At 49.6% G+C, this 26,976-nt stretch overlaps 10 protein-coding genes across 10 annotated transcripts; 7 read left to right on the top strand and 3 right to left on the bottom strand.

Moving 5' to 3' along the window:
• VFPPC_03197 (S8/S53 family peptidase) lies at positions 1–1,740 on the top strand (the record flags this gene model as incomplete). The annotated part of the gene is made up of 1 exon (XM_018282727.1): positions 1–1,740. The coding sequence occupies one exon, from the start codon at positions 1–3 to the stop codon at positions 1,738–1,740; it is 1,740 nt and encodes a 579-aa protein (XP_018147324.1).
• Positions 1,741–2,180: 440 nt separating this feature from the next.
• VFPPC_03196 (catalase) lies at positions 2,181–3,975 on the bottom strand (the record flags this gene model as incomplete). The annotated part of the gene is made up of 7 exons (XM_018282726.1): positions 2,181–2,659; positions 2,718–2,802; positions 2,853–3,272; positions 3,321–3,413; positions 3,464–3,701; positions 3,762–3,891; positions 3,945–3,975. The coding sequence occupies 7 exons, from the start codon at positions 3,973–3,975 to the stop codon at positions 2,181–2,183; spliced, it is 1,476 nt and encodes a 491-aa protein (XP_018147323.1).
• A 991-nt stretch (positions 3,976–4,966) lies between these two features.
• VFPPC_03195 (glucose-methanol-choline (gmc) oxidoreductase) lies at positions 4,967–6,854 on the top strand (the record flags this gene model as incomplete). Its single annotated transcript, XM_018282725.2, has 3 exons — positions 4,967–6,503; positions 6,552–6,715; positions 6,774–6,854. 3 exons carry the CDS (start codon positions 4,967–4,969, stop codon positions 6,852–6,854), a joined length of 1,782 nt encoding a protein of 593 aa, XP_018147322.2.
• A 174-nt stretch (positions 6,855–7,028) lies between these two features.
• VFPPC_03194 (alpha-L-fucosidase) lies at positions 7,029–9,368 on the bottom strand (the record flags this gene model as incomplete). Its single annotated transcript, XM_018282724.1, has 1 exon — positions 7,029–9,368. The coding sequence occupies one exon, from the start codon at positions 9,366–9,368 to the stop codon at positions 7,029–7,031; it is 2,340 nt and encodes a 779-aa protein (XP_018147321.1).
• Positions 9,369–10,717: 1,349 nt separating this feature from the next.
• On the top strand, positions 10,718–13,560 carry VFPPC_03193 (Sir2 family protein; the record flags this gene model as incomplete). The annotated part of the gene is made up of 2 exons (XM_018282723.1): positions 10,718–10,843; positions 10,921–13,560. The coding sequence occupies 2 exons, from the start codon at positions 10,718–10,720 to the stop codon at positions 13,558–13,560; spliced, it is 2,766 nt and encodes a 921-aa protein (XP_018147320.1).
• Positions 13,561–14,404: 844 nt separating this feature from the next.
• VFPPC_03192 (cysteine desulfurylase) lies at positions 14,405–15,858 on the top strand (the record flags this gene model as incomplete). Its single annotated transcript, XM_018282722.1, has 2 exons — positions 14,405–14,522; positions 14,609–15,858. The coding sequence occupies 2 exons, from the start codon at positions 14,405–14,407 to the stop codon at positions 15,856–15,858; spliced, it is 1,368 nt and encodes a 455-aa protein (XP_018147319.1).
• A 2,057-nt stretch (positions 15,859–17,915) lies between these two features.
• On the top strand, positions 17,916–19,512 carry VFPPC_13417 (penicillopepsin; the record flags this gene model as incomplete). Its single annotated transcript, XM_018291194.1, has 2 exons — positions 17,916–19,302; positions 19,385–19,512. 2 exons carry the CDS (start codon positions 17,916–17,918, stop codon positions 19,510–19,512), a joined length of 1,515 nt encoding a protein of 504 aa, XP_018147318.1.
• A 2,374-nt stretch (positions 19,513–21,886) lies between these two features.
• On the top strand, positions 21,887–22,243 carry VFPPC_03191 (hypothetical protein; the record flags this gene model as incomplete). Its single annotated transcript, XM_018282721.1, has 1 exon — positions 21,887–22,243. One exon carries the CDS (start codon positions 21,887–21,889, stop codon positions 22,241–22,243), a length of 357 nt encoding a protein of 118 aa, XP_018147317.1.
• A 631-nt stretch (positions 22,244–22,874) lies between these two features.
• Positions 22,875–24,362, bottom strand: VFPPC_03190 (mitochondrial-processing peptidase subunit alpha protein; the record flags this gene model as incomplete). The annotated part of the gene is made up of 4 exons (XM_018282720.1): positions 22,875–23,035; positions 23,100–23,682; positions 23,775–23,993; positions 24,093–24,362. The coding sequence occupies 4 exons, from the start codon at positions 24,360–24,362 to the stop codon at positions 22,875–22,877; spliced, it is 1,233 nt and encodes a 410-aa protein (XP_018147316.1).
• Positions 24,363–25,933: 1,571 nt separating this feature from the next.
• On the top strand, positions 25,934–26,797 carry VFPPC_13416 (methyltransferase type 11; the record flags this gene model as incomplete). The annotated part of the gene is made up of 1 exon (XM_018291193.1): positions 25,934–26,797. One exon carries the CDS (start codon positions 25,934–25,936, stop codon positions 26,795–26,797), a length of 864 nt encoding a protein of 287 aa, XP_018147315.1.
• Positions 26,798–26,976: the final 179 nt, after the last annotated feature.

Below are 26,976 nucleotides of genomic sequence, written 5' to 3'. Positions count from 1 at the left end.
ATGGCGTTGAATTTGTTAATGACGGCGTGGGCCTTTGCTGGCCTTGGTGCCAGTGCCATATGTCTTGAGAAGACGACGACGATTCCGGATGGATGGCAGATGGTTAATGAAGTGCCGGATGCTTCGACGCCAATGCGATTCTCAATTGCTCTGCGACAACCTAAGATGAGCGGACTTGCTTCCAGGATTCTCGGGGATAGTTTGTTGGGTGCGAGTGACATCCAGGCTCTGAGAACACCGGCTCAAAAAGACGTCGACGATGTCATGGCATGGCTAGCGAGCAATGGCATTTCCAACACCAAAGTTTACCAGGACTGGATTCATGTCTCATCGTCGGTTGGCGAAGCTGATAAGCTGCTTGGTATGCAGCTTCGTCGGTACTCATTTGACGGCAAGAAGCCGATTCTCCGAACTACCGAATATAACATCCCCGACGACCTTTCCAATGCTATCGATTTCATACATCCCATTGCCAACTTTATGACCCCGGAACACGAGGTATCAGTTGCACCACCAGTCTCCAAGGACCACAGCTTGAACCGCCGGGATATCGCCTGCTCGCCCACGACAACCCCGGACTGCATCAACAAGCTGTACGGAATCAACTATACTACCCCAGATGGGAAGTCTCCTATCCGATTTGGCATTGCTGGATTCCTGGAGCAATGGGCCAGCTACGCGGATACGGAACAAAACTTTAAGCGCTCGCGGCCAGACTTGGTAAAGGCTGGATACAATTTCACCGTGGAACTCGTTCAGGGCGGCCAGAACCCCCAAGGCCCTGGACAAGCCGGATCAGAAGCCAACCTAGATATTCAGTTTGGCATGGCCGTCGGATTCCCTACCAACGTGGTGTACTATTCCACCGGTGGTCGTGGTGAGAAGATTGGCGATGACGGCAAGCCCATCACCGGCGAACTTGACGACAATGAGCCCTATCTTGATTTTTTCCAGTATCTGTCCGAGAAGCGGGATGAAGACCTCCCGCACGTCCTGTCCATCTCCTACGCGGACGATGAGCTGTCCGTGCCCAAACCCTACGCCGAGAGAGTCTGCAACGAGATTGGTATGCTTTCCGGTCGTGGTGTTTCCGTCATCAGCGGCTCGGGAGACGGCGGCGCCAGGGGAGGCAGAAACGCAACTTGCCGAACCAACGACGGCACAAACAAGGAAATGACCATCTCGACCTTCCCGGCCTCGTGCCCATGGGTAACTTCCATTGGTGCCACGGTCAACGGCCAGGAACCACCAGCGGGCGCGGACTTCAGCTCCGGCGGATTCTCCAACTACTTCTCCCGACCGGAGTGGCAAGACTCAGCCGTGGAAGAGTACGTTGCCGCTCTAAACGGCCACTTGGAGGGCTATTACGACCCCAAGATGCGTGCTACGCCGGACATATCTGCCATAGGCACACAATTCAACACCATCATCAACGGAAGTCCTCTCATGCTTCAGGGCACAAGCGCCAGCACCCCCGTTTTCGCTGCCATGATTGCCCTGATCAATGATGCGCGCGTTCGTCAAGGCAAAAATGTGTTGGGCTGGCTGAACAAGAAACTGTATTCTGAGGAGGTTCGCGCCGTTTTGCAGGATATCACGACGGGCGAGAGCTTGTCGTGTGTGTTTGCTGAGGGCAAGACGCCGGGAGGTTGGCCTGCTAAGAAGGGCTATGATGCGATTACTGGTGTTGGTGTGCCGAATGACTTTAACAAGTTTATGGAGGTTTTGGTGGGCATGTAAATGATGTTCCAGGCATTGATAGAATTGGATTGTTCGACGCATTGTATAGATAGTGTAGGAACACGGTTAATAACCCGTAATAGTTTAATGCGGCAAAAACAGTAAATCCAAAGATATGAGTCTTACTGCTCCGTGATCATCCAAGCGTTGTAAGCAGTTCTATTTCTGCCGACGTTTTAACAACACGACAACGCAAGTAATGGCTCTTCCACCTCCTGTCTGTGGTTCAAGTTCGCCTAGAATAATCTGTCTCGTCCGCCAATCAGCTCATTCATTCACGGGTCCAAACTCATCCTCCTCATCCTCCTGCACTGGAGGAATTACACCTCCCTTTAGCCTGTGCATAGACGCACTACTCCGCGATCGAACCATTTATGCAAATCGGTAAATTATATTAAGTGGAATTTGTCGTTCTATATCTACTATGTCTACTTGCCCTATTACAGGTGTGAGTTCTCTCTGTCTTTGACGGACAGAAGCTGTCCAATCTCAGGATCTACCTGGCTAAACATGGCACGAACTGCCTCTCTCAACGGAGCAGGCACATTCTCCAAGGTCTCACTAACAGTTGAAACCCAAAGCGCCCTTTCCTTCTCATCAAAAACCTTCTGCCACAAAACTCTAGGCTGTTCAAAGTCCTCATCTGTCACTGGCAGTTCGTTCAATCCCAATGTAGCAGTAGGATGAACTCGCTCCAGGTGCCGTACTTGCGTGGTAGAAGATCTCGAAATTACACCTGGGCTCAGAGTACTACGAACATAGTTTGGGTCCCCTCCGTAGTTTGTTGTCGTCGCTCTGCCATCACGCTCGAACGGTGCGTAGACAGCAGCAATCGGCCGATTCGGGGGTAATTGTGCGTAATTTACACCGAGACGATAACGCTGGGCATCAGGGTACGCAAACATACGAGCCTGGAACACTGTAATTCGAGTGTCAGTAAGTAGCTGTTGCTTCACGCAGGGAAGAGAGCGACTTACTCGGGTCTGGAGTCGGTGCAATGCCAGGAACAAGATTGGACGGTGAGAACGCAGCCTGTTCAATTTCGGCAAAGAAGTTCTTTGGCTGTGGATAGTTAATAGGTGTCAAGTGCTTGTGAATAACATGTTCCTTACATTTTGATTAAGTGTCATTTGGCCAACTTCAATCAGAGGAAACTCCTTATGCGGCCAAACTTTGGTGATGTCAAACACCATCCGGCCAAGCTTTTCGGACTGACTAGGTTCCATCACCTGCATGTATAGCTTCCACACCGGGAACTTTCCATGTGATATCGCATCCCACAGATCTTTGGTATGAAAATCAGGGTCCGCGCCGGCCATTCTCTCTGCTTCTTGGTTGGACAAATGCCCAATGCCTTGAACAGGACGGAAGTGAAACTTGCAATATTTAAAATCTCCCTTATCGTCGATAATCTTGAATGTATGAACACCAAAACCGTTGACTCTACGGATAGAGTCTGGCATTCCACGCTTACCGAAGAGGTGCATTAGAGCATGGACACTCTCCGGCTGGTTGACATGGAAATCCCAAAACTAGACAATTAGCAAGAGTGTATAAGCAGAGAAGATATTGACACTTACCATGGTCCAGTCTGGTCTGTTAGTAGCAGGATGTTTCTTATGACTCCTATTCAAAGAAGGAAAGCGCACTGGATCGCGAACAAAAAATACAGGCTGCTCTCAGTTAGACCTACAATGTGCAAATTCGAAGGGGGCTGATTTACAATGTCGTTGCCAACAATATCAAAATTGCCTTCCTCGGTAAAAAACTTGACCGCAAAGCCCCGTACATCACGGACTGTATCTGCACTTCCTTTCTCGCCACCAACTGTGCTGAGGCGAAAGAGGACCTTTGTCTTTTTGCCGGGATGGCTGAGGAATTTGGCTGAGGTTAAAGCAGAGATGTTCTTGTTGGTTACTTCGAATTCACCCCATGCGCCGGTTGCTTTAGCATGGACAACACTTGAACAATTTGATATTAGAGCATGGAATTTGGTGGTTCATTGGCAAAGTGTCACGAACCGTTCTGGAATTCGTTCTCGGTTAAAATGAGCCAAAGTCTCGAGAAGAAGAGTATCGCCCAAGGTCGTCAAGCTCCCGCCGCCAAAGATGGGTAGTGTCGTACTGACGGAAGGGTCTGAAAGGGGCTGACCTGGATATTGTTAGGGAGGCTTGAGATGGTTCTATGATTGAATTTACACGTACCTTCGGCCAGTGTAAATACTGGTTTAGACATGATTCGAATAGCAAGTATGCTTTATGTTGTAAACAGTGCAACTATGGGAAAGAAAAGATAGTTGATAGGAACTACTTCACCAGAATTTATATCATCACCCAACATGATATATCAAATACAAATAAACAAGCCAATAAAAGAGCTGTTCCATCAAAATTCTCAAGTCCACTGCTAAGCCCCGTTCCGGTCGTGTTCGTGATACCAGTTCCGTATCATTTTCATTTCACTCACCGAGATAACAATTCGTCTCCACAGGCGAGAAACACGACAACTCCAACATTCCGAAATGAGTCCGTAACACAAGATTTGAAGTCTTACACTGCCGCAATCTACACGCCTCGATACAAAATTGTAGAGTTCTGAGCAACTTTTGAGATGCCGAGCCGAGTCCGTCAGCAGCCAATTGACCAATGAAATTTCCTCCGATCTTTCCGCATGGCTCGATTGGGTCTCCAGGCAGGCACAAGATGCCGAGACTAGTCCGCGCCTCAATTCCACCAACCACAGGGCGGCAAGCACCGGTTTCCATTTCTGATGGCCGTCTCCGAAGGCCACAAGTTTTTGTTCGATGAGCCTCAACTGCATTGTATCACAACATAATTCCCGACAGGGTCTAAATGGCGCAGGGTTTTCGTGTTTCCGATGTATCCTCAGTGGCTGCGGATATCTGATGTCTTGCCCGATTCGGCTTGTGACGTAGGCGGCCACAGATTCTAGCAAAACAACAGCACGGATTCACGTTACGGCATCATGCAATGCTCCATATGGAGACATCCGGCTACGCCGATTCTATCGTCGGTTTTCGGTATATCATTGAGGAACACGATAAGTGTTGTTGAGAGAAGAAACAATATAAATACAACTTCATGCTACGATGTTTTCCTTGAAATGTCCAGCAACAACTTCAAGCCTCCAACTCCATATCAACAGATCAGACCTTTGAGTCTTAGTCACTTCCCCATTCAAATTCTCATAGACTGATATAGAAGTCATGGCTACAGTTTCAAACGGCAACGAGTACGACTTTATCATTGTCGGTGGCGGTACCGCCGGCAATGCGGTAGCCGGACGCCTCGCTGAAAACCCCAAGGTTCGCATCCTGGTGGTTGAAGCAGGTGTTCCCAACCCTGACCAAGTCGAGGCTATCACCACTCCCTCACAAGCATTCGGCCTCCGAGGAAGCAAACATGACTGGGCCTATAAGTCAACCATGATCAAGCGAGATGACTATGAACGAGTCGAAAAGCCCAACACCCGTGGCAAGGTGCTCGGTGGAAGCTCCTGCGCCAACTATTTCACCTGGATTCCTGGCTCTAAGCCCACCTTTGACGATTGGCAGGAGTTCGGTGGCGAGGAGTGGAATTGGGATAACTGTGTCGACTATTTGCGCAAATGTGCCACCTATCACGATGACGAGAAGCTCTACCCAGCCGAGCTGAAGAAAATCGGCAACGGCGGCCCTGTCAACATTGCCCATGCTGACCTTGTTCCCGAAATGCAGCCTTTCCGTGATGCCCTAACCACAGCATGGGTCTCCAAGGGTGAGCGTCTGACTGAAGACATCTATGAGGGTGAGATGAGGGGTCTGACTCACTGTGTCGACACGATTTACAATGGTCAACGACAGGGCAGTTTCCTGTATCTCAAGGACAAGCCCAATGTCACCATTGTTTACGGTGTCCGATCCAAGGAGCTCATCATTGACCTGTCTACGAACACTTGCGTCGGAGTGACCATCGTCAACGATGCTACCGATACAGAGCTCAGCGTCTACGCCAGCCGAGAAGTCATCGTATCCCAAGGTGTATTTGAGACCCCAAAGCTTCTCATGCTCAGTGGCGTCGGTCCATCAGCAGAGTTGTCTCGCCATGGCATCACCACCAAGGTCGAGTCCCCTCATGTTGGTCAACATCTTCTTGATCACCCCATTGTGCCTTTTGTTCTACAGATTAAGGACGGCTACGGCCTAGACGACCACATTCTCCGAAAAGGACCTCTAAATGACAAGGCATTGGCAGCATACAAGCGCGACAAGACGGGCCCGATCAGCTCCGGACTCTTGGAACTTGTCGGATTTCCCCGTATTGACGAACGACTAAACAAGTATGAGAGCTACCGCGAGGCCAAGGCTGCTAATGGCGGTCTGGATCCCTTTGGACCTTCTGGTCAGCCTCATTTTGAGCTAGACTTTGTCGGCATGTTCAGTACCGCCTTCCAGTGGCACTATCCCGTCCCAGAGCAAGGAAGCTATATGACTGTTATTGTTGACCTCTTGCGTCCTCTTTCTGAGGGTGAGGTCACTTTAAACAGTGCCAGCCCCTTGGTGCAGCCAAATATTAATCTCAACTTCTTCGCCAACGATTTGGATATCTTGGCTATGGCGGAAGGAGTGCGGTGGACGTATGACCTCCTTACTACTGGCGCTGGCTTCAAAGATATTGTCGTTTCAGAATATCCTTGGAAGATGCCTCTGCATTCCGACGAGGAGATGAAGAGGGCGGTTTTGGATAGGAGTCAGACTGGTTTCCGTAAGTCTCTCGTGTGATCATTGATGTCCTAATCGCTGACCGAAGTAGATCCTTGCGGAACTGCCCGTCTTTCGAAGAGTATCCATCAGGGCGTCGTAGACCCAAAGCTCCGTGTTCACGGAGTCAAGAACCTGCGCATCGCTGATGCTTCCGTCATCCCGGTAATTCCTGACTGTCGTATTCAGAACTCAGTCTATATGATTGGCGAGAGGGTTAGTACTTTGCAACTTAGCTTCCTTACATATTGTTTCGTACTGACACAGCTTACAGGCTGCTGATATGATTAAGGCCGCACACAAGGACTTGTATGAGGCGAACCATATCCCCTACTTTGTTCAAAGCAGACTTTAAAGGAAGTTGATGCCTTTAGTACTTAGAATAGACCATGAATAAACTTTTTTTTGGCATCGCATTGCTCGGCAAACATGTTTTAGCAAACTTTTCTGTGCGTTCTATTCCAAGAGTTTGTAAGCTGACCCCAAAGAAGACATGAAATTAATCACATGACCCAACGGACTTTATGAATCATCCTTTGGCGCAACCGTATTGTATCTTGAAAACCCAGGCAAACTTGTCCGCTTGAATAATATCCTCTGTCACATCAATCCAGAGCCGGTTATTTTGGATGCCCCAATTAATCTTGCGCTCTCCAGTCATAGTCACTGCATACACATGGTCACTGGGCAGGACTGGGATTGGCGCTTCCACCCGCAACCGTCCCACTGACGGGGTGCCCAGGTTAATCAGGTAGAATGCGTCGTTGGTCTGGGTGAAGCGAAGGTTATTTTCCTCTGGGGTGATGAACCAATACGTCGTATTGAACATGGCCTCACCATGTGCCTTGATCCAAGTGCCTGCCTCCCGTAAGTTGTTCATCATGGAGGGGTGGATGGTGCCATCGTGCTTGGGCCCAATATTCAGAAGCAGGTTTCCGTTCTTGCTTGCGATATCCACGAGGTTATGCACCAATGTCGTTGCATTCATATACTCATCATCTTGTGTAGCACGGTTGAAACCATAGCTGAAAGGATCCATGCCCTGGTTACTCTCCCACTTTCGTTCTTGAGGCATGCTAAATGTCGCATACTCGGGAGTGTCAAAATCAGCAGCCCACGGACTACCGCAGCGATCATTTATAACAACTTCCCGATTGTTTTTTCGTGCCCAATTGAACCACTTAGCAGCAAACTTATCAGTGCCGTTAGACGCGCCGGCATCGCACCACATGATGTCAGATTTGTAGGTGTATGCCAAAGTCTCCATTTGAGGTACCATGAGGTCTTGAATAAAATCTCCGATGGGCAGTCTGCCTGTGTACGGCTCATTCTTCTTTGTATAAGGATTTCGCGCAATGATACCGGGCTGTGAGGTAGAAGTGACCTTGTCGAACTGGGTGAATCCATATTTGCCCCAATCTGGGTTAAACCACTCCGGAAGAGAAAAGTACGTTCCCCTTTTCAAATGCGGCTGATATTTTGCAGCTGCTTCAAAAAGTTCGCCAAGAAGGTCGCGCCGAGGTCCATAGTGAAGCGATGACCTGTGTGTTGTCTTGCCCGTGTCAAAGTTGGCAAATCCATCATGATGCTTTGTGGTGAATACAAAGTATTGAGCCCCAGCGTCGGCAAATAGGTCTACCCATTCCTTAGGATCGTATAGGGACGCTGTATAGTTCTTGAAGAAATCATCATAGCTTAATTTGGGGCCATATGTTTTTAGACGATAGGCATTGAATCCGGATCGGTCCGCTGGGGCAGATTCATCAATGCGAGTCGAATACCACCAAAACCATTCAGCGTAGCTTTCATATGGCGTAGAGTTACCCCAGGAAGGCACGGAATAGGGCCCCCAATGGATGAAGATACCAAACTTCGCTCCATCATACCACAACGGCGCCTCGTGCTGGCGAAGGCTTGTTGCATCCGGGCTCCAGTCCTTAACGCCAATGGCCACATTTCTGAAAGGTGCTTTCACAGGCCGATTGCGTCTAGAATTTAGTACTACCGTGGCATTACCCTGGGATCTCCCAATCACAGCAACACGAATCTTCTTTTGGTCACCAGGGCATAGTCGCTTGACAAGAGTTGGATGTGGGGTGTGAACACCATTGGCCTCCACTGACACTTTCAGCTGAGAAACACAGTCCTTTCCTGCGTGGTTAACGAGGACTTCGATCAGCTGATTTCCTTGAGGGTCTAGATTTTGCGTTGGCCGGACGGATTGCACTTCAAGACCGGACTCCAACTCCCATAGCGACAGCGAGAACAAATGGAGACGGCCAGACGTGGAGTTGGTTGTGTTCGGCAACACGATACCCTTCAGAGTCTTGTCGGCCTCAATCAAAGCATGTCTCTCATATATATGAGAGGCATTGCGGTTCGTGCTATTGTGGGTGAAGAAATATGGGTAGGTGATTTCTCCGCGGCGGATAGCAAGGAACCACCAGAAGGCGTGTGCCCGAACCTCAGCTGTCGAGGTTGTATTATCGTGGTACAATAAGGTAACATTACCAGATACAGTTGAAGACCGAACATCGGAGACCATGAGAAAGGAGACCGAAAAGTACTTGGACGATGGTGGGACTGGGATAGTTTGTCCAGAACAAATTACGTTGTCTCCTGTTGCTGAATGTGGTTGGTACCCTGTGAAGTTGTATTCGATACCAGAGGAAGCTGATGTAAAAACTCCATTCTCTCCGACCTGGTCAGCCGGATATGCTTGGCCCAGGACGTCAAGTGATGCCTCTCCCGGATAAGAACCAAAAGCTCTGTTATTGTAGAAGTCGTGAAGCGGAATAGGAACCGATTTGGCGGCCAAAGGCTTCACGACCAACGGGAGCAGGGAAAGCCACCAGACTGATGCCCTCATGTTGTTCAATACGAGTCCTGGGTAACAACCAGATATTCAGAATGAGATTGACATGCGGATTCTTGCTGTCTTGTAACAGTTTGGTGCTGTCAGCCTCATTTTATATCTGACCATTCAACTACAATACCGTACAGGTTCCCTCGCCGTTGTGCCTACCGGAGTGTGGGGGAATGCCTTATCATGCAACTCCGGGTGGAAGCAGTCGATCCAAAAACCCGTCGGATATCTCTCCATCGCGAACAAAGGTGCCCGAAAGTCGAATACGCTCTGCAATGGAAGTACAATCTGACCGGGGGCTTCGGTAGACGCATTCAAACAGATTGTGTTTACGTGGGGGAACATCGACCTTCTCGGGATGATGTTATCTGTTGAACTGGAGTCGTTGAAGCGGGGGACAGATTAGTGCAACTGGGCAAGCCACTCCCCACGTTGATCGGCAAACGCCTCGTGGGAAAGCTCCATCGGGTAATAAATGAGGACATCTTGTGTGAGAGACCTAGTTGCTTTCCCTTCGTCCTAGCCGACGGCCAAAACTGAAGTGCTTCAAAAACAACGAGAAAGCCGTCAAGCTGGCGATGCCTTTGACACAAGGTTCCAAGTTCTGTTTGTTCCTGCCTCCAGTTGTTGACTTCCCTAGCGCCCGCAGAGACCCACCAGTGGCCAAGCTTTGACGAATAACCGGCCACAGCTGTCCTTAGTCGAACCAGAATGGGACATAACTGGGGCAGGAACGGGCATTTTCACCGATAGAGAAGGTTAGAGGGATTGACAGGGAAAGAACCGCCGCGCCATGGACGTCAACAACAGCCACCATGAAAGCGCGTCAACCTCGACTTCGGATGTTTGGTTCAAGTTCAGCCTTACTCAAGACATATGCTGTGCTCTGACATAGCATTTGCTGTCTTGGATGACTGATTGACTGATTCTGTGTCCAATTGTTTTTTGTGCATTTGCGATATCTCTTTGACTTTTATTTTTGGATAGTTGGAATTCATTTAGTTGGCGCGCGTTGCTGCTGGGCTCTCCAAACGGACTGAAGCTCCCGCACCAGAACCCTGGCGCGCTCGATTCACTTCACCTCTTGATCACTTCGGATTCAAGCTCGAAATTCCCCACACTGCACGGTTTTGACAGAAAACACGAGTCGTCCACGAAAACTATACAATGCTGGCTCAGTCTCCTACCCAAACCAAGCTTACTACGTCTGCGGTTTAAGTTGGGACGTCCTTCGCAACAAATCCGCCTCGCTCAGAAGCGATTCAAACGCGTGTACTGGGTTGAACCAGCAAACGGAGGGTAGCCAGTCCTCACATGACGCGCAAGTTTTGCAGCCAGCTAAAGCCGCGACGATGCCAACCCAGCACGTCGAACCGGGAAGTGAAGAGCATCTACGGAATGTTGCGACAGCTGTACTGAAGGCCCGGAAAGTGGTTGTTGTCACCGGCGCCGGTATAAGCACGAACTCTGGTATACCGGTATGGAAACCTCTTCTCCCTCTCTGACGGCTCCTTAGAAACGCAAAAATGGGCAACGGTAGCTAACCGCCTCCCAGGACTTTCGATCAGAAAACGGATTGTACTCGCTCATTCAGGCCCAATTTGATGCTGCTTCTCGGCAAGCGCGTCAGGACGACACGATAGACGACAATGAAGAACAGATTGGAGATGGTGACGAATCACGTCCCGTAAAGAGAAGGAAACTCTCAGTGGATGAAGAGACGGACGCTGACTCTATAATCGTCAAAACGGAAAACTGCAATGGTTTGCGTGAGGAAGAGCCTTCTTTGCTTGTAAATGCAGAGTTACCAGAGCCCGCTGGGGAGACTCCCACTACAGCAACATCAACGGCTACACAAATAATCGTGGAGACTAGGTTCACCACACCACGCTCTAAAGTGGCAACGTTTTCTGCTATGGACCTCAACACATCGCCACTCTCGTCTCCCCCGGCTGAAGACTTCCTCATCCCTCCATCAACTTTTCGATCGCACACACATCGGTATATAGCGAACGTGGCTCTTCCACTAAGCTCATCACCGCTTTCATCCCCTCCGCCAGTGCTTTTCGATCCTTTTGAACCAATATCCCCATCCGAGGCGAGCTCTGAAAGACGAAGCAGTACGTCGCCATCCGAGGTGGACGAAACTGACTCTCCCGCAAACAACTTTGCTTCATCTCAAGGTTCTACTGGGGGCAAAAATACGTTACCAAATATGAAAGGCAAGGATCTTTTCGACGCCAATATTTGGTCAGATCCGATACGAACATCAGTTTTCTACACGTTTGCAACATCATTACGGCAGAAGATTAAAGATGCCGAGCCAACGACGTCGCATCGGTTCATTAGCCATTTGCGGGACCGTGGAAAATTGGTCAGATGCTATACCCAGAATATTGATCAGATCGAAGAGAAAGTTGGACTTTCAACGCGGTTACAAGACGGACCTGGCAGTCGTGGTCGGTTTTCGCGCCGATCCACCGCAAACACGTCGCAGTTGAATAAAATGGTTGACGAAGCAAATTCAACTCCCCTTGATAGACAGCCATCTGAGCCTTCTAGCCAACCTAGTGCTTCTACGGAGTCTAATCAGCAGTCACAATCTTCGTCCTCGGATGGGAACTGTACTGACAAGGAACTACCCTCGGCCGATCAGGCCAAGCCGTTACCGAAAACTGGGAAGAAGGAATTGCCCCGGTCTGGAGTGGAATGTGTGTTTCTCCATGGGTCATTGGACCTCCTCCGATGCTTCCTCTGTGGCAAAGTCTGTTCTTGGGACGACGATGATCGAGAACAAGACACCCTCTCGGGCCAGCAACCTGAGTGCCCTCACTGTGTTGGAGCAACAGTGGCACGGGAAGAGAGAGGGAAACGCGCCTTAGGTGTTGGCAAGCTACGCCCTGATATTGTTCTTTATGGCGAAGAACATCCCAATTCACATCTAATCAGCCCAATTGTGACCCATGACCTGGGTTTGTATCCTGACATGCTTCTGATCTTGGGTACAAGCCTCAGGGTTCATGGGCTGAAGGTTATGGTGAGAGAGTTTGCAAAAGCAGTCCACAGCAAGGGCGGGAAAGTCGTCTTTGTCAACTTTACCAAGCCGCCTGACAGCATCTGGGGAGACATCATCGACTACTGGGTACAGTGGGATTGCGATGCCTGGGTTGACGATTTGCAAGTCAGGGTACCAAAACTCTGGCAAGAGCCCGAGCCTCCAAAACTTAGAAGGAAACGGGAATCTAGCGGAACCTCAGAAGATGGCGCGAAACAAGAGAAAAAGAAACCCCCAGTTGCGAATCCCGTTGCGCTACGTGACACAAAGGTCACCGGCGCCTACTGGACATTCAAAGTCCTCAGCGAGCTACATCGGATCACAAATGCAGCAACTGAAAGTCCACCACTTCGACGAGCATCTCTGTCTATACCGCAAACGGCGGCAACACATGAGCAAAAAGCGACCAAGCCAAGGCAGAAACGACCAAGAAAATCGGCTCCTGGGGCTCTAGAAAAAGGGCAGAGGAGGTCATCTACTCTCAATCCCAACCACGGCAGGTCGCGCAAGAAGACCGAAGCTTCCTCAACGGGCCAGGAATCTGGCGATGTGGTCGAGCCAGCGACACCTCAAGCAATCGGCCCTCGGGAGGTTGGCAGCACCAGCTCTATCTTGAGCTCGGTCAAGGAAAACGCCAGGGTAAGGAAGAGAAAGATGATTGATGGTGAAGAGGTTCCATCGCCAGCAGTCGGGCGAAGACGAGGAGGGGCTTTGTCACAAAAAACGCGGAAGGATGACTTGAAATTGCCGCCTTTGCGAAAGATGACGGCAAGTCAGACAACTCCGCTATACGGGAAACCTCGAGCACTGGAGCCAAAGAGTCCGCCAAGCGGCCCTCTCATGTCCTTGTCACCCAACTTGCGAAGTGCGCGAGCTTTTCAGAGACATAATGCATTCTTTATAGAGGATATGCTTGCCGGGCTGCCCAATACACCACTTCCTGGCAGGGGGCTTCCAACACAAAACGAAAATTGGCGCCCGGACCATAGCGGGACGAAAGAAGAAGCGAATGCAGCCCTCGCATTAGCCGGTCTGAGGACGAGCCCAGTAATGACAAGGTCAATGCCACGAAAGCACGTAGACGGAAGCTTGGACGGTCGATTGAAGAACTGGGGGTCTACTTGGAGTTGCAATCAATAACATGAGGCGGAAGTTATGAACGATAAATGTACACAACGATATACACTCAATTGGTTAGAGTAGGGTGGCGGGACATGAATGCATTTCAGACAGCGGGCGTTTGTATTCTGAGAGGCAGGCTCATTGCTTTGAAGGGGGAATGTGTTGAGATGCAATTTTAACCATTAGATATGGAAAACACCCAAAGTGTTCATTTTCAATGAGGAAGCGAGTGGATTGACATCACGGAGTCATTACATCTGCCATAATTGTCGAAGACCTCCTGTGACATGCTGCCGCCTTCTGACCCGATGCCGGCGTCCGTCCAAATTTCATGTTGTCTTGTGAACTACTACAGTCTGGTAGACATAGTCACCTCAGCTCGGTACTGCGGCTAGCCTCGGCGTTTCTACATTGGGGATGTGGCATTGGATCCCCCATTGACAGCTTCAATGTCGGCGTGAAGAAGATAACAGCTCCAATGACAGTCATCCTGTACATGGTCTGAGAATAGAAAGGGCGCAATTGACGGTCCATATAATGTTCTAGGCGTTGGGAATGTGTGGGGGTTTGATGGAGTAATGGACTGGACACGCATGGCTAGCTTTGGATAGATCAACTAATTCTCCGTCTCTGTCTCGCCGATGGTGGAGATTTCACACCAACTGAGTCACTTGTGCAATTGCAGGCGACATATTTCATTTGTATTCACTGACTTCACTTCTAGGATCATTCATATGCATGTCGCATTGAGTCATTGACATTTTTCTTCATTTAATTGCCCGTCTTTTGGACAAAAGACATCCCTTTACTTGTCCAACTACACCAACAATACACTTGGCCATACAGCTCACTCACCACCATCATGGGCCACCAAGACGTACTCGCAGTGAGGGGCAAGACAAATGGAGAGGCGAAGCCATTTGGACCTGAATGGAAAAAAGAGTTTCTTTTCGATCCAGCATGGCACAACTTGAACCACGGTATGAAAATATCACTTACATAAGACATCCAGACTTACTCAGCCTCCATGTGGGATCTTGCACCCCATTCTAACTCTGACATGCAGGATCATTCGGCACATATCCCCACCACATCCGTGACAAGCTTCGTGCATATCAAGACCAGGCAGAGTCCCGGCCAGATCAGTTCATCCTATTCGATCAGCCTAAGCTTCTCGATGCGGCTCGTGAAGAAGTCGCCAAACTGATCAATGCTCCCCTCGACACTGTAGTCTTTGTCGGCAACGCCACAGATGGTGTCAACACCGTCCTCCGCAACCTGACCTGGGCCGAGGACGGCAACGATGTCATCCTCAGCTTTTCAACAGTATACGAAGCATGCGGCAAGGCAGCCGACTACCTCGTCGAGTATTTCAACGGAAAGCTAGAGCATCGAGGCATCGAGCTCACCTATCCCCTCGAAGACTCCGAAATTATCGACAAGTTTCGCAAAGCCGTCAGCAAGGTCCAAGCCGATGGCAAGCGCGCAAAAGTCTGCATCTTCGATGTTGTCACCTCCCGACCCGGCGTGGTCTTCCCCTGGATCGAGATGATCAAAGTGTGCAAAGAGCTCGGGGTAACCAGCCTCGTGGACGGAGCACAAGGAATCGGCATGCTGCCGCTTGATCTCACGGCCGCCGACCCAGACTACTTCGTGTCAAACTGCCACAAGTGGTTGCACGTTCCCCGAGGCTGCGCCGTCTTCTACACGCCCGTCAGGAATCAGCACGTTCTGCGCACCACGCTCGCCACCAGCCATGGCTTCATTCCGAAACTAGTGCAGCGGACTACGCCGTTGCCGCCGAGCGCGAAGAGCGCCTACGTCAATAGTTTTGAGTTTGTGGGCACGAGGGACAACGGGCCGTATCTCTGTGTGAAGGACAGCATTGCGTGGCGACGAGATGTTTGCGGCGGCGAGGACAAGATTATTTCGTATCTGTGGGATCTGAACAAGAAGGGGATAAAGCTCGTGGCTGATGCTCTGGGTACGACGTATCTTGATAATAGTAAGGGAACGATGACGAACTGCGCGATGGGGAACGTTGCCTTGCCGGTTTGGGTGGGCGAACGGGGAGAAGGGGCCAAGGAGACGGATGTTGTTGTTGCGAGGGAGGATAAGGACGTGGTGTTTCAGTGGATGGCGCAGACGTTGGTGAGCGATTACAAGACGTTTTTGTCGAGGTTTTTTATTGGTGATAGGTTTTGGGTGCGGATTAGTGCGCAGATTTATTTAGATTTGCAGGATTATGAGGCTGCGGGTAAGATTTTGAAGGAGTTGTGTGAGAGGATTGGCAAGAGTGAGTATTTGAAGGCGTGAGGTTGTGATGTGGGAGTGAATGCCTTTGGATGATGAGCTCTGGTGTGCTTGAAGAATAGTTGGTTTATAGAACTGCTAGAGAACTTTCCAGTCACATACTGGGTAGTTAAAGTGTGCATCTTGCTGTTGCTACCATTATTACTGATATTGGAACGTCAATTGCTGTTTAGGGCTGACTTGACAGTGACGAGAAGTTATTTCTTGTATACTGCCCTGTGAGTCACAGATAAATATAAACATACTTGCCCACAACTAACTACAAAATACGATCTTTGAGCGTGTGTAGTGTCTTTGGTTGGTGGAATGCCTCTGACCTCGTATTGCACTCAAACTGATTCCAAAGCACCGCAAGACTCGATCAACACATGCATCCCGCCATGAAATCGAATTGATCCGAGTGGCCGCCCCAATGTGTAATCAACTGTTTTACTGCCTGAAATAGAGAGAATTTAGCCGCTAGTTCCAGATGAGATAGCATCTGTGTGAATGCTCTTAGTGTTGCAACCTGGTGCAGTTTCACCCTTGTTTGGTGGCGCCAAGCGAGTTTCAGCAACAGTGGTAAATCCTCCAGTCATAGCCACCTAAATCACGGTCTTCAGACGTTTGGGGAAAGTAAAATCTCCTACAACTGTGCAAGACCTCCGTTATTGTCCCAAAATCACCGAAGTTGCGCTAGCTAGACTTGTGCGCGGGACTTGGTGAAACGTTGTTGGCAACAGCAAGTCTCACGCAAGCCAGCTGCTGGTTACTTTGTGTTCTCTATGGATTGAGGTTAGAGCATCAAACTGAGTGAGATAGAAACTACGTAACGCGTAATACAGAATTATGCATCGCTATATGTTAGTGTAAACTTAGTTATGGACAAAGGAATTAAGCCATGGTGCGATAACTCTGTGCGTTTGGGAGAGGTAAGACCCAAGCTAGCCTTTAGTAGGATTTAAATGCTACATTTAGCCCCCAAAACTCCTAACTGTGCCGATCTCATTACGACCGCATCACAAGTGCGAGTGGTCTGGAAACAATCTTGAGCCAAGATGCTATTATTAGCAAGGTCGCGGTTAAAAAGGATCAATTGTTGATACTCCCCGACTTATATCCAAGGAAACGGCATTTATCTCCGGCCAAGGATGACACAAATTCCCCATTACTAGAAGAGCCTACGTCAACACAAAATAATTCGCGTCAGGTAACCAGTTCTGAAGATGGATTATGCTTCAGAGCGTGACATGCGTAGTTTGAAGATTGCATGCGCAAGTCCACTCACGCTCTATTTTCTTTCAGCGCCATTTTAAAGCTCCCGCTGTGCCGGATCACCGTCTTTAGTTATTGCAACAAAGATCTGGTCACCAACAAAGCCACCAACCGCCACAGCCATTCTGCCGATTGATCCGCACAATCCCGCCACGATCTTCAACCAGCGCCCGTCTTAGCCAACCAACCCTGCCGGATACTAAAAACTCCACCCGTTTGGGGCACTTCGTTGTTTTAAGCTGCAGGAGCCGTGTTTGAAACTCCATTGCGAATGTCGTGTCTGTCACATCCTTCACCTGTGTTGTTTGTGCCGGTCTAGCCGTCGTGTGCACGGCGCATTGCTCTGATCTCCAATACGTAACTTACTATTTCCCCTGATCGGCCATGAGCACCCGATGTTTGGAGCGAAATCGGGTGAGAGGGCCGAACGGCCTCCATCAGATGTCTAACCGAGTCTGATACTGAACAAGATGGAAACGGCAGAAACATAAAGAAGCCGGTTGTGAACACGATTTGTTACATCCTGTTTTACCGAATCTTTTTTGTTACATAGCTGTCACTGTATTGTATTATCTTTATTATTTTTCATCATTCCTTTCTCTTCTGTCGTTTGAGAGTTCTCCAGGTCAAAGCTCTCGACAAGTGAAAGCTTCGACAGCGTCGATTTCTTTCTTTCTGATTCTTTTCTTTATTTATATTTACAATATTTCACATAGGCCACCTGGCGTGTGCTCCATAGTCGATCTGTGAAAATCTTCTTTTCTAAACGGCAGCCCTTTGTCTTGACTGGTTGTAGTATTGTCAAGATGCATACCCTGTCTTTCTTCGTCTACCTTTGTGCGGTGTTTGCCTGTGCAACCCTTACCGTGGCAGACATTCAGAAACGTTCATTTCTCGTCGAGAGAGTGCCGAACCCAAAGTTCACTGGACGCAATGGGCCTCGGGCGATGGTGAAGGCGCACAGGAAGTTTCTGATGCCCTTGCCAGAGGGTCTGGTTGCTGCTATGGAGGCACAGGACAAGAAGCTGGCGGCGGCGCAGGCGAAAAGAGGCTCCAACTCATTTCAGTACTTTGACCGAAGCGAGGCGGATCGACGGGGACTGATAGGCGAGTTGCTGGGAGACCTTGGACTTGGTGGAGGGAAGCAGAACGGCAAGCAGGACGGGAACCAGAATGGAAATAATGCGAATCAAAATAGTAACAATGGCAACCAAAACGCGAATGGAAACGGGAATGGAAATGGAAATAAAGGCAACAAAAACGGCAACGGTTCTACTCCTCCACCCGTTAAAGCGAACAACACAGCACCGGCACCCGGAACCGGAGCCCGGAATCAAACGGGGACAGTTGCCGCCAAGCCTGAGAAGAACGATGCGGAATACATTTCCCCAGTCAAGATCGGTGGCCAGACTGTGAACCTAGACTTCGATACCGGCTCTTCGGACCTCTGGGTATTCAACACGCAGCTCGCAGCCTCCGTCACAAACGGTCATCGAGTGTACGACCCTGCCAAAAGCAAAACCTTTAAAATGATGGCCGGCTCTCAATTCACAATATCCTACGGTGACGGTTCCGGAGCTAAAGGCAACGTTGGCACCGATGTCGTCGACGTCGGAGGCGCGGCATTCCCAGCACAACCCGTCGAGTTGGCCACAGCCGTCTCGCAGGAGTTCATCAAGGACCAGAATAACGATGGCCTTATGGGTCTTGCCTTTTCCAAGATAAATACCGTTAAGCCGCAGAAGCAGCAGACCTTCTTTGACAACATTAAGCCGTCGCTTGCACAGCCAGTGTTCACAGCAGACCTGCGCAAAGGCGCTGCGGGAGCCTACACCTTTGGCACCATTGATCAATCTAAGTTCCAGGGCGCGCTGGCATGGGTTCCTGTCAATAACACCAATGGGTTCTGGCAATTCAGCAGCGAGAAGTTTGCTGTTAATGGTGGTAAGCCCCAGGCTGGTACGTCCGGCGGCCAGGCTATTGCTGATACTGGCACTTCGCTCATGCTGGCTGATGCAAAGATTGTCACGGCGTATTATGCTCAGGTACAGGGTGCGAAGAATGACCAGCAGGTGGGCGGATTTACGTTCCCTTGCAACACCAAGTTGCCTGACTTGGCCGTTGATGTGGGTGGCGTGTACATGGCCAAAGTTACTGGTGACAATATCAACTTTGCCCAAGTTGGTAACGGTAGTACGTATTGACCTTTTTTCCTTGAACAAGATGAGAATGAACAGATGACCATGTGGCAATATGCTGACACGGCGGCGAATAGTGTGCTTTGGTGGCGTCCAGGCGACGCCTCAGGGGCAATTGGGCATCTATGGCGACATCTTTTTCAAGTCTCAGTTTGTGGCCTTTAACGGCGGAAACAACAGTTTGGGAATGGCTCCCCATAAATAAACAGTGTATATAAGAAATAGACTTGAGAACTTGCTGTCGAGCGGGTATCTCAAACTTTCAAGAGACAAGAAGAAGAATTAAGAACGGGAATGACTTGCAACAATGGCGGTGACATTGCCAACTGGGACTGCATAGAAGCTTCAGAGACATGAATATCCGGTAATGGGTGTATTCTATAAGGCGGGAAATTCACCATTTTGCATGGCTGCCTTTGGGAGGATATGCATTCATGCCGGAGCTCTTCATGTTTGCTAGACAATCGAAAGAGCGGAGATGTTTTGATTAAATTATTTGATCTCCGTCCGTGACTTGCAGGTATTAATGCATGTAAGACCATGTCCAGATGAACGCAGCCGTTGCCCCTGATAAAATAGTGCTTCAGACTTGTCGCGGCATTGTGGCAATCTTGACTGCAATAGCGCAGATGCCGCTGATAAGATTGTCATCATTAGCACTCTGTGGTTTTGATGTGAGGACCCTTCCATGATGAATACACATTCACCGTTACGGCTTTCAGAGCTTTAGCCCAGGAAGAATTTGGTCTCAAAGGAGACAGAGCCCGATCAGCTTTGCTGACCTGTCTCCTGCCTCAGACGTCCCATTGCTACGAGTGATGTTTCATTACCGGCACTCTTTTACGTTGAGGTGAGGACCCTCAATGATGAATACCAGTTGCGACTTTCAGGGCTTTAGCACAGGAAAGAGGAAAGAAACATAGAAGAGAAGGGAAGGTTTTATATGAGACTGACTGAGAGTAAGTTAGAATTGTGCATGTGCGCCAAAGTTAAGCTTTTGGGCTTTGGTAGTGCATGCAGCCAACCCACAAGAGCCAGGGGGAAGGTGCCTCCCAAGTCCCTGCCGCGCTCCGCCTGCTGGGGCAATGGGGGAATTTGAGCCAATGAACACACTTGAAGCGCATGGGGTGCGTACTGGGTCGCCCCACTTCGCGGTTCAAGACTGGGAGCCTGAGTCTTGCACAGCCCGGGTACCACACATCATGGGACATCAAACTTGTTTAGAGAGCAGTGTTGAGTTTCATGGTCCAAAGCGCTAGGAGAATGCTAAGCGGGCAAATATCATTCCCAGGTCAAAGGTACAAAATAAGAGGTAAGATCTGCATGGCGATAATCGGCGTACTGAACCGAATTAGGTTGGCATCCATTAGACAGAGAGTCGTGTAGTACTGCGACTGGTCATGCCAAAGGATGACCGCGATCAAAGGAAGCTTGACCTCACATCAAATTGAGGAACGAAAGGGAAGCAAAAACACCAAGAACCGCTTTTTTTTGTTGATGTCCGGTGATTGGACACGAACATCGACCAAAGCGGGTTGATTTTAATGGTATAAGCATCAATTGATAGTCTTTTCGGGTCTTGGGACTCCAGCTCCATTGCTTGAGTAGATGGAGGTTGCCAAGTGTCCCATGCTTCGAATCCAACATGGCCCTTTCGCGCTATCAACAGAATGCAGAAGACTACAGAGTACACGGAAGGCAAATATCTGGTGAATAGTCCAGAACACCAAATGTCAAGGCTAATTAAATAGGAAGAGAACCTGACATAGTTGCGCTTTTAGACATGATAAGCTGTCACCTGGGGACAACACCACGCCTCACCCACCCGACATCCATCCAGATCACGCGGCTTCACATCACATCAAGTATGTCCACAAGGTCTAAATTGCGGCGTGACATGAGGTATTGACTTAACAACCACAGCTGTGTAAATTCTCGCAAAATTACCTTCCACCCCTGAGTGTCATTGAAGCCCTCCAGAGCGAATATGCAAGTCATCGGCATCACGCATTCCGCATTTAGGCAAACAACTTTAGCACGACAGAACAGACAGCTCAGATATCGCAATGCAACAACATTCTAGAACACTCCCCCATCACCCCATTCGCTCAAACACATCCAGCCCATCTAAAACAAGAAAAACATGATCCAACAAGGACCGACACCGCCCCTATCAGGAACCGGTGTCATTCTCACACCGGCCCGAACCAACAGCTGAAGGTGCAAAATACGTCTGCCTAATCCAATATAGCGACTGTACAGCATTTTCCGCACCCCAGAACATACAAAAGCGTAACATAGCCGCGATCCGGCCATGAGTGGGGTTCATGATTCGACGGCACAGCCAACCGAATGCTTACGCTGACGAGGTGGCGTATTCTGAGTCGAGTGGCGGGACTGATTCCGCTCGATGGATGCGCTCGCCTCGTCTGGATTGCTGTTAGATATCGCCGTGTATAAAATGTCATGATTGTCCTAGTCAATTGTGTCGAGTTAAAAGGACAATCTCAAGCATTACTTTACTTTACTCACTTGCCACACTACAATTACAACATAAACACGTCAGTAATCACAACATCATGATGGGTTCCTCACAGTCCACCACCAAATCCGACCAGGAGCCCAACAAGTCCAAGTCTCTATATCAGAAATACCAAGAGAAAAAGGGCCCCAAGCCCATCAGCGACGAAGACATCCTCAAGTACACCGGCAAAACGAGGGCCGAGATCAACGACTGGGCAGACACCCAGCCCGGCGTGGGCAAGAACCAGCTCGCTGGCAAAATCTCCATCGGCAACGCCAGCGGCCTGGGAGGAGCAGCTGCCGCAGGAGGATTTGGAGGTTGGGGACCGAGTGCTGAGCCTCAGGGCCCGAATCGGGGCATGAAGTTTCCGCCAAAGGATCTGGAGGGGAAGCCTAAGCTTGTGGACGAGTAGATTGGATATGAAGGGAGAGTGCCCTTATGGAGCAGTTGCAGACGGACGGGATATTGAGCGTGTGAGAGCGGATTATTTTTGGTCTTGTTATTTTACCGGATACCACTAGTTTATTTTATCGTGTTTCATTGGTACAGTCTCTTCTTGGCTTCCGAAATGGTCATTCGTGTTTGAGAAATGCTGGAGCCTAAACCGCGGCATGGGATGGTGTACTCACGAATTAGTGCTGTGGAGTTCAATCACCATCACCACATGTTGTGTAACGACGGGGCAATATATCCAGCACCTGTTCGGGCCGTGATGGGACCAGTGACGGTCACAGAGATGGTGCTTGATTGTCATGCGTGATGAATTGAGGCTGCAAGTTTGGCAAAGCAACTTGAAACTAAGCCAAGCCAATGACCCCCCTTCGACGGGATGCTATGACATTACTATCAGGTATTAAGTATAGTATACACATTTGACACCCCTCAACTCCAAGGTTAATACCTAAATGCAGCAAACGGCGAGAAAATATACTGTGGTCAACGCCAGTCCCATGTCCATGCCCAACGAAAACATCGCTATCCCACCCAAGTGATAAATATTCCATGCGCCAAGGTGTAATATCCAGAAGCGTAGTCATTGCCAACTAGGAATCATCGGTACCCGGAGTCCATAAAATTCGCCGTTTGCAGATGTGTTCCTGGGCAAAAGATCGATACCGTTCCAAAATATCCGTCTGCTTCAGCCCCTCGGTTTGGTCTTTAGAGCTGTAATACGCAGCAACACCTCTTCCATCAGCCACCGCAGCTACACAAAGCATTAGTTTCGCAAATCCTGAAAGGCAACGCTAAGTGGAAGCCTGTCAACTCACGTCGACCTATTTTTCGTGGCATCGCCACTGCCAATTGCCGGTCGTCTGCCACGTCAATCGGTTTGGCAGCATTGATGTCCTTCCCCGTCATGGCTATGAACTGCGTGCCCATTCCTAGCTCTTGATAGTTCCACAGGTGAAACTTGTACCTCGAGAGCTCGCCCTTCTCCAAATTTTCCAGCAGACTGTAGTGCTGTTGTGCGGCGGCCATCCATTTCCACTTTCCCTGGTCTTTGTAGGCGTCATAAACGGTGTGGACAATTGGAGTATTGTGAAGGATGTGGTCCTTCTTGCCGGTGACTGGTAGCCATCTATGTTGCCGATTTTTAGGGAGAATCCATTTGTCGACGTCAAATTCAGGAGACCCCTTCCACGAAGGTAGTCGAGACGTGCGCCAGTTCACTTTCCCCTCAGGCATGGTATACGTCCCGTTGTCAGGCAGATAAGGCTTCACAGCCCCGAGACTCAAATGAAGCCAGCTACTGAGTGGCTGGTTGACGACGTTCGCGGAAACGAGGTAGAAATCTGATCGCTTGGCTCGAGTGTGCGCCATGGACAGGATGGTCCCATCTTCAATGTAAACCTGCGTACGGTCAGCGCGTCCCGGCCTCATTCCCAGTCAACCAAGCGAGCAACATCATTTGCATCATAGAAAAACATGTCCCTGTAACGTACAATACCAGAATCGAGTTTTATGTATAATGAATCGTCCTCAATGTGATCGTAAGCGCTGTTGCTCGTCCCACCATCGCCCCCATCGTCACGCTCCGGCGACCGTGAGTACTGCACCTCGGATTGAATCAATATATCCAAAAATGCCAAATCTTTCGCATCACTCGTTTGATGCACCCAAATAACTTCATCGAGGACGCCGCCGTTCTTAGCAAGGTTGCGCTGTTCGGCAAATCAAATTAGTGTCGATTAAAGATAATGGCTGGAGATTAGCTCGTCTTGGCATTGGGGAAGATCGACGATTCCAAACACGAAACGCACCTTGAGGTAGCAGTCCAGTATCGACGCCTCCTGGCGCTTCTCATAAAAAACCAGTCCAACAATCTTTCTTATTCCCTCTTTCTTCTGCCACTCCCGAACAACGGACAACATCTGGCGATGCGAGGCAAAGCCATCGTGGTCGAGGTGTTTGTGGTGACGGGCTCGCAGCCCCGTCGCATCGAATAATTGCTCTCGAAAAAGAAGGAGCGACACAAATACGATGCCAGCTCCGACGAGCCACCGCCTCACGAGGGGGAAATTGAGCGGCATTTCGCCTGCAAAGCAGAGAAAGCAGACGGGGGAACGTGGGGAGGAAGGAGCACGAGGGAAAGGTAGGGACGCATTTGGTTTTATTTTCTCACAATCTCAATGCGCCTTTGTTGCAGTCCTATCTTGGCGCAACCGAGTTTACTTTTACGGCACAGCCAGGGTTACGGTCGTTTGTATCTAATCTCGTCCAATGTTCCACGTCCCTTTTTTTCACTGCCACTGCCACCGAGGGCGAAATCTGGACCAGACCGCAGATCCCTGTGCTATAATACCTTTGACGTCGCCTATTGGCAGCACGTGCTGGCTGAGGAGGATGCGAAAATACCAGGGAGGGAATAAATATACACGCAGCCATAAAGGGAAGACGAACCAAATCTGAACAGGTTAGTGGCCCTTAATGAGCAGTGGGAATGCTGGCGGCGACTGTTTCACCAGCCAAAGGGACTGGTGGAACATGACCGAGACCATGGAGTACAAGGTGAGATATGGGAGCGATGATAAATTGCCTGGGGCTGATGTCGGCGTCTAGACCCTTTAGCACGCGACGCATCCCTAGTCTTTGGTGAAATTGCTCACGCATTGGGCAGATTTTGCTGGGACTGGACTCTGAAATATGGCGTAAATCCATGGCTGTGATTTTATCTGCGTACTCCGCACCGAAATACGAAGTTAGATCACTACGGAGTACATTATCATCAAACGGATATCTCCGCACAGCCCATCTTGAACGACGTGACAGACGATAAATTCGAGACGAAAGATCTGTGGGGTGTGACTCCTTATGACAGATATTATCGTCATGGAGGTCACTGGCTGAAAATGAGGGGAGAGAACATCTACCCTCATGCAGCTCAGCTCTCTTGAGCATAGATGCGATGAACCAATACTTCACTCTCTTCTCCTAGAAGTACAAGACACATCGAGACTCTTGCATTCTAAAGCTCCTAGCGACTTCTACCACCTGAAACGTGGCCAACCGTCTTGGCATGAGCGGCATGAAGCGCATTTAAGCTTCCTGCAGCTTGACTCTTTAAAAACCGCATGTCATGCAAGCAACCAGACACCAGGCGCCCCAAATGTGTCGTTCCACCCCTCATCAGTGACCATCGCGAGCAAAATCCAAGTACACTAACTACCTAGGTAGGTACTCTACGAGGCTCTCCTTTTTAGAAATCATCAACACAATACTCAAACAATTACAACTGCAATTTCTTCTTGACATCCGCGCGAGCCATCAATAAAACATCGAAAATGACGCACCACCCGCCAAGCTTACCGACCCCCATCAGTCACACCAACACCAAAAGGCGCCCAATCGAAGCACTCACCATACCTGGTTGAAGCACCCAAAATCCACGAGCTATCCAGGTTCACAACCGCCTCCCGAACGAACCGGCTCAATTTCTGACACGCTTCAACGACCTGCTCGGTCGACATAAGCGCCATGCCGCAACGTCGGTTCCACGGCCAACTATCCGACGTCATCTTACGCTCCAACATTGAACACGTATAGAAACACACATTCCCACGCTCAACTACCATAAACAAATACAACAGACGACAAATCTACAATGTCTAAAGATGCCACGCCCACATCCGCCGTCGAATTCTTCGACTCCGGCGCCGCCAAATACGAACACTCAACCGGCGCATGCACCCGAGACGTAGCCAAGTCGCTCCTCCAACTGCCCATCCTGCAGGACTTCCCCGCCGGCTCCGTGCTCCTCGACAACGCATGCGGAACGGCAATAGTCGCTGAGGAAATCATCCTGCGATGCAAAAGGTCAGGCAGACCGGTCCCTGAAATACGGGCTGTCGATCCGGCTGAAAATATGGTTGCCATGGCGCAGCAAAAGATATCCACGCTTGGTGCGGGGGGTACATGTAAAGTGATGGCTATGCCGGGAGAAAAGTTGGACTTTCCAAATGGTTCGTTTACGCATAGTGTTACGAATATGGGGATTTTGTTCTTCAAGGATGGGGCTGCTGGCGCCAAGGAGATCTATCGCACGCTCAAGCCTGGTAGTGTTGCTGTCGTTACATCTTGGTCTGATTTGGGGTATTTGAAGGGTGTCATTCAGCCGGCTCAAAAGGAGGCGAGGCCGAATGACGTGCCGTTTGTTCTGCCCATTTCACAAGATTGGTTCAAGCCAAGCCATGTGAAGAAAGTGTTGGAGGAGGACGGCGGGTTTAAGAAGGTCGAAATTCAGGAAGTTGTTGCGCACTATGGAGCTTCAAGCTTGGCTGAGTTGCAGGACATGTTGCTCACTATATTTACGCAGTTGTGGAGCAATTGGTCTGACGAGGAAAAGACAACGTTCAAAGCAGCCATGGCTAAGCGTCTCGAAGCAGTTGCTGAGCCATATACCAAGCCAAGTGGAGAGCCCGGCTTGGGCATCAGGATGAAGGCCATTGTAGCCGTTTGTCAAAAATAGTGTCTCATAGACGATTGCCCAGGGGGCCGTAACGACGGTAGTATATATTTACTTTGCATGGCAGAGCAATTCATGCCATGTCACACAAACCGATATGTGCTCTGATTCTATTCAGCCTGGTACTTACTGATGCGTCAATCAACATGTAGAATTTGTATCCAAGATCAAAAAGCCACCAG

Source organism: Pochonia chlamydosporia, chromosome 2 (genome assembly GCF_001653235.2).
Source record: "Pochonia chlamydosporia 170 chromosome 2, whole genome shotgun sequence".
Lineage (NCBI taxonomy): Eukaryota > Fungi > Ascomycota > Sordariomycetes > Hypocreales > Clavicipitaceae > Pochonia > Pochonia chlamydosporia.
Note: the sequence above shows the minus strand (reverse complement) of the source record. Positions and strands in the feature narration are given on the sequence as shown.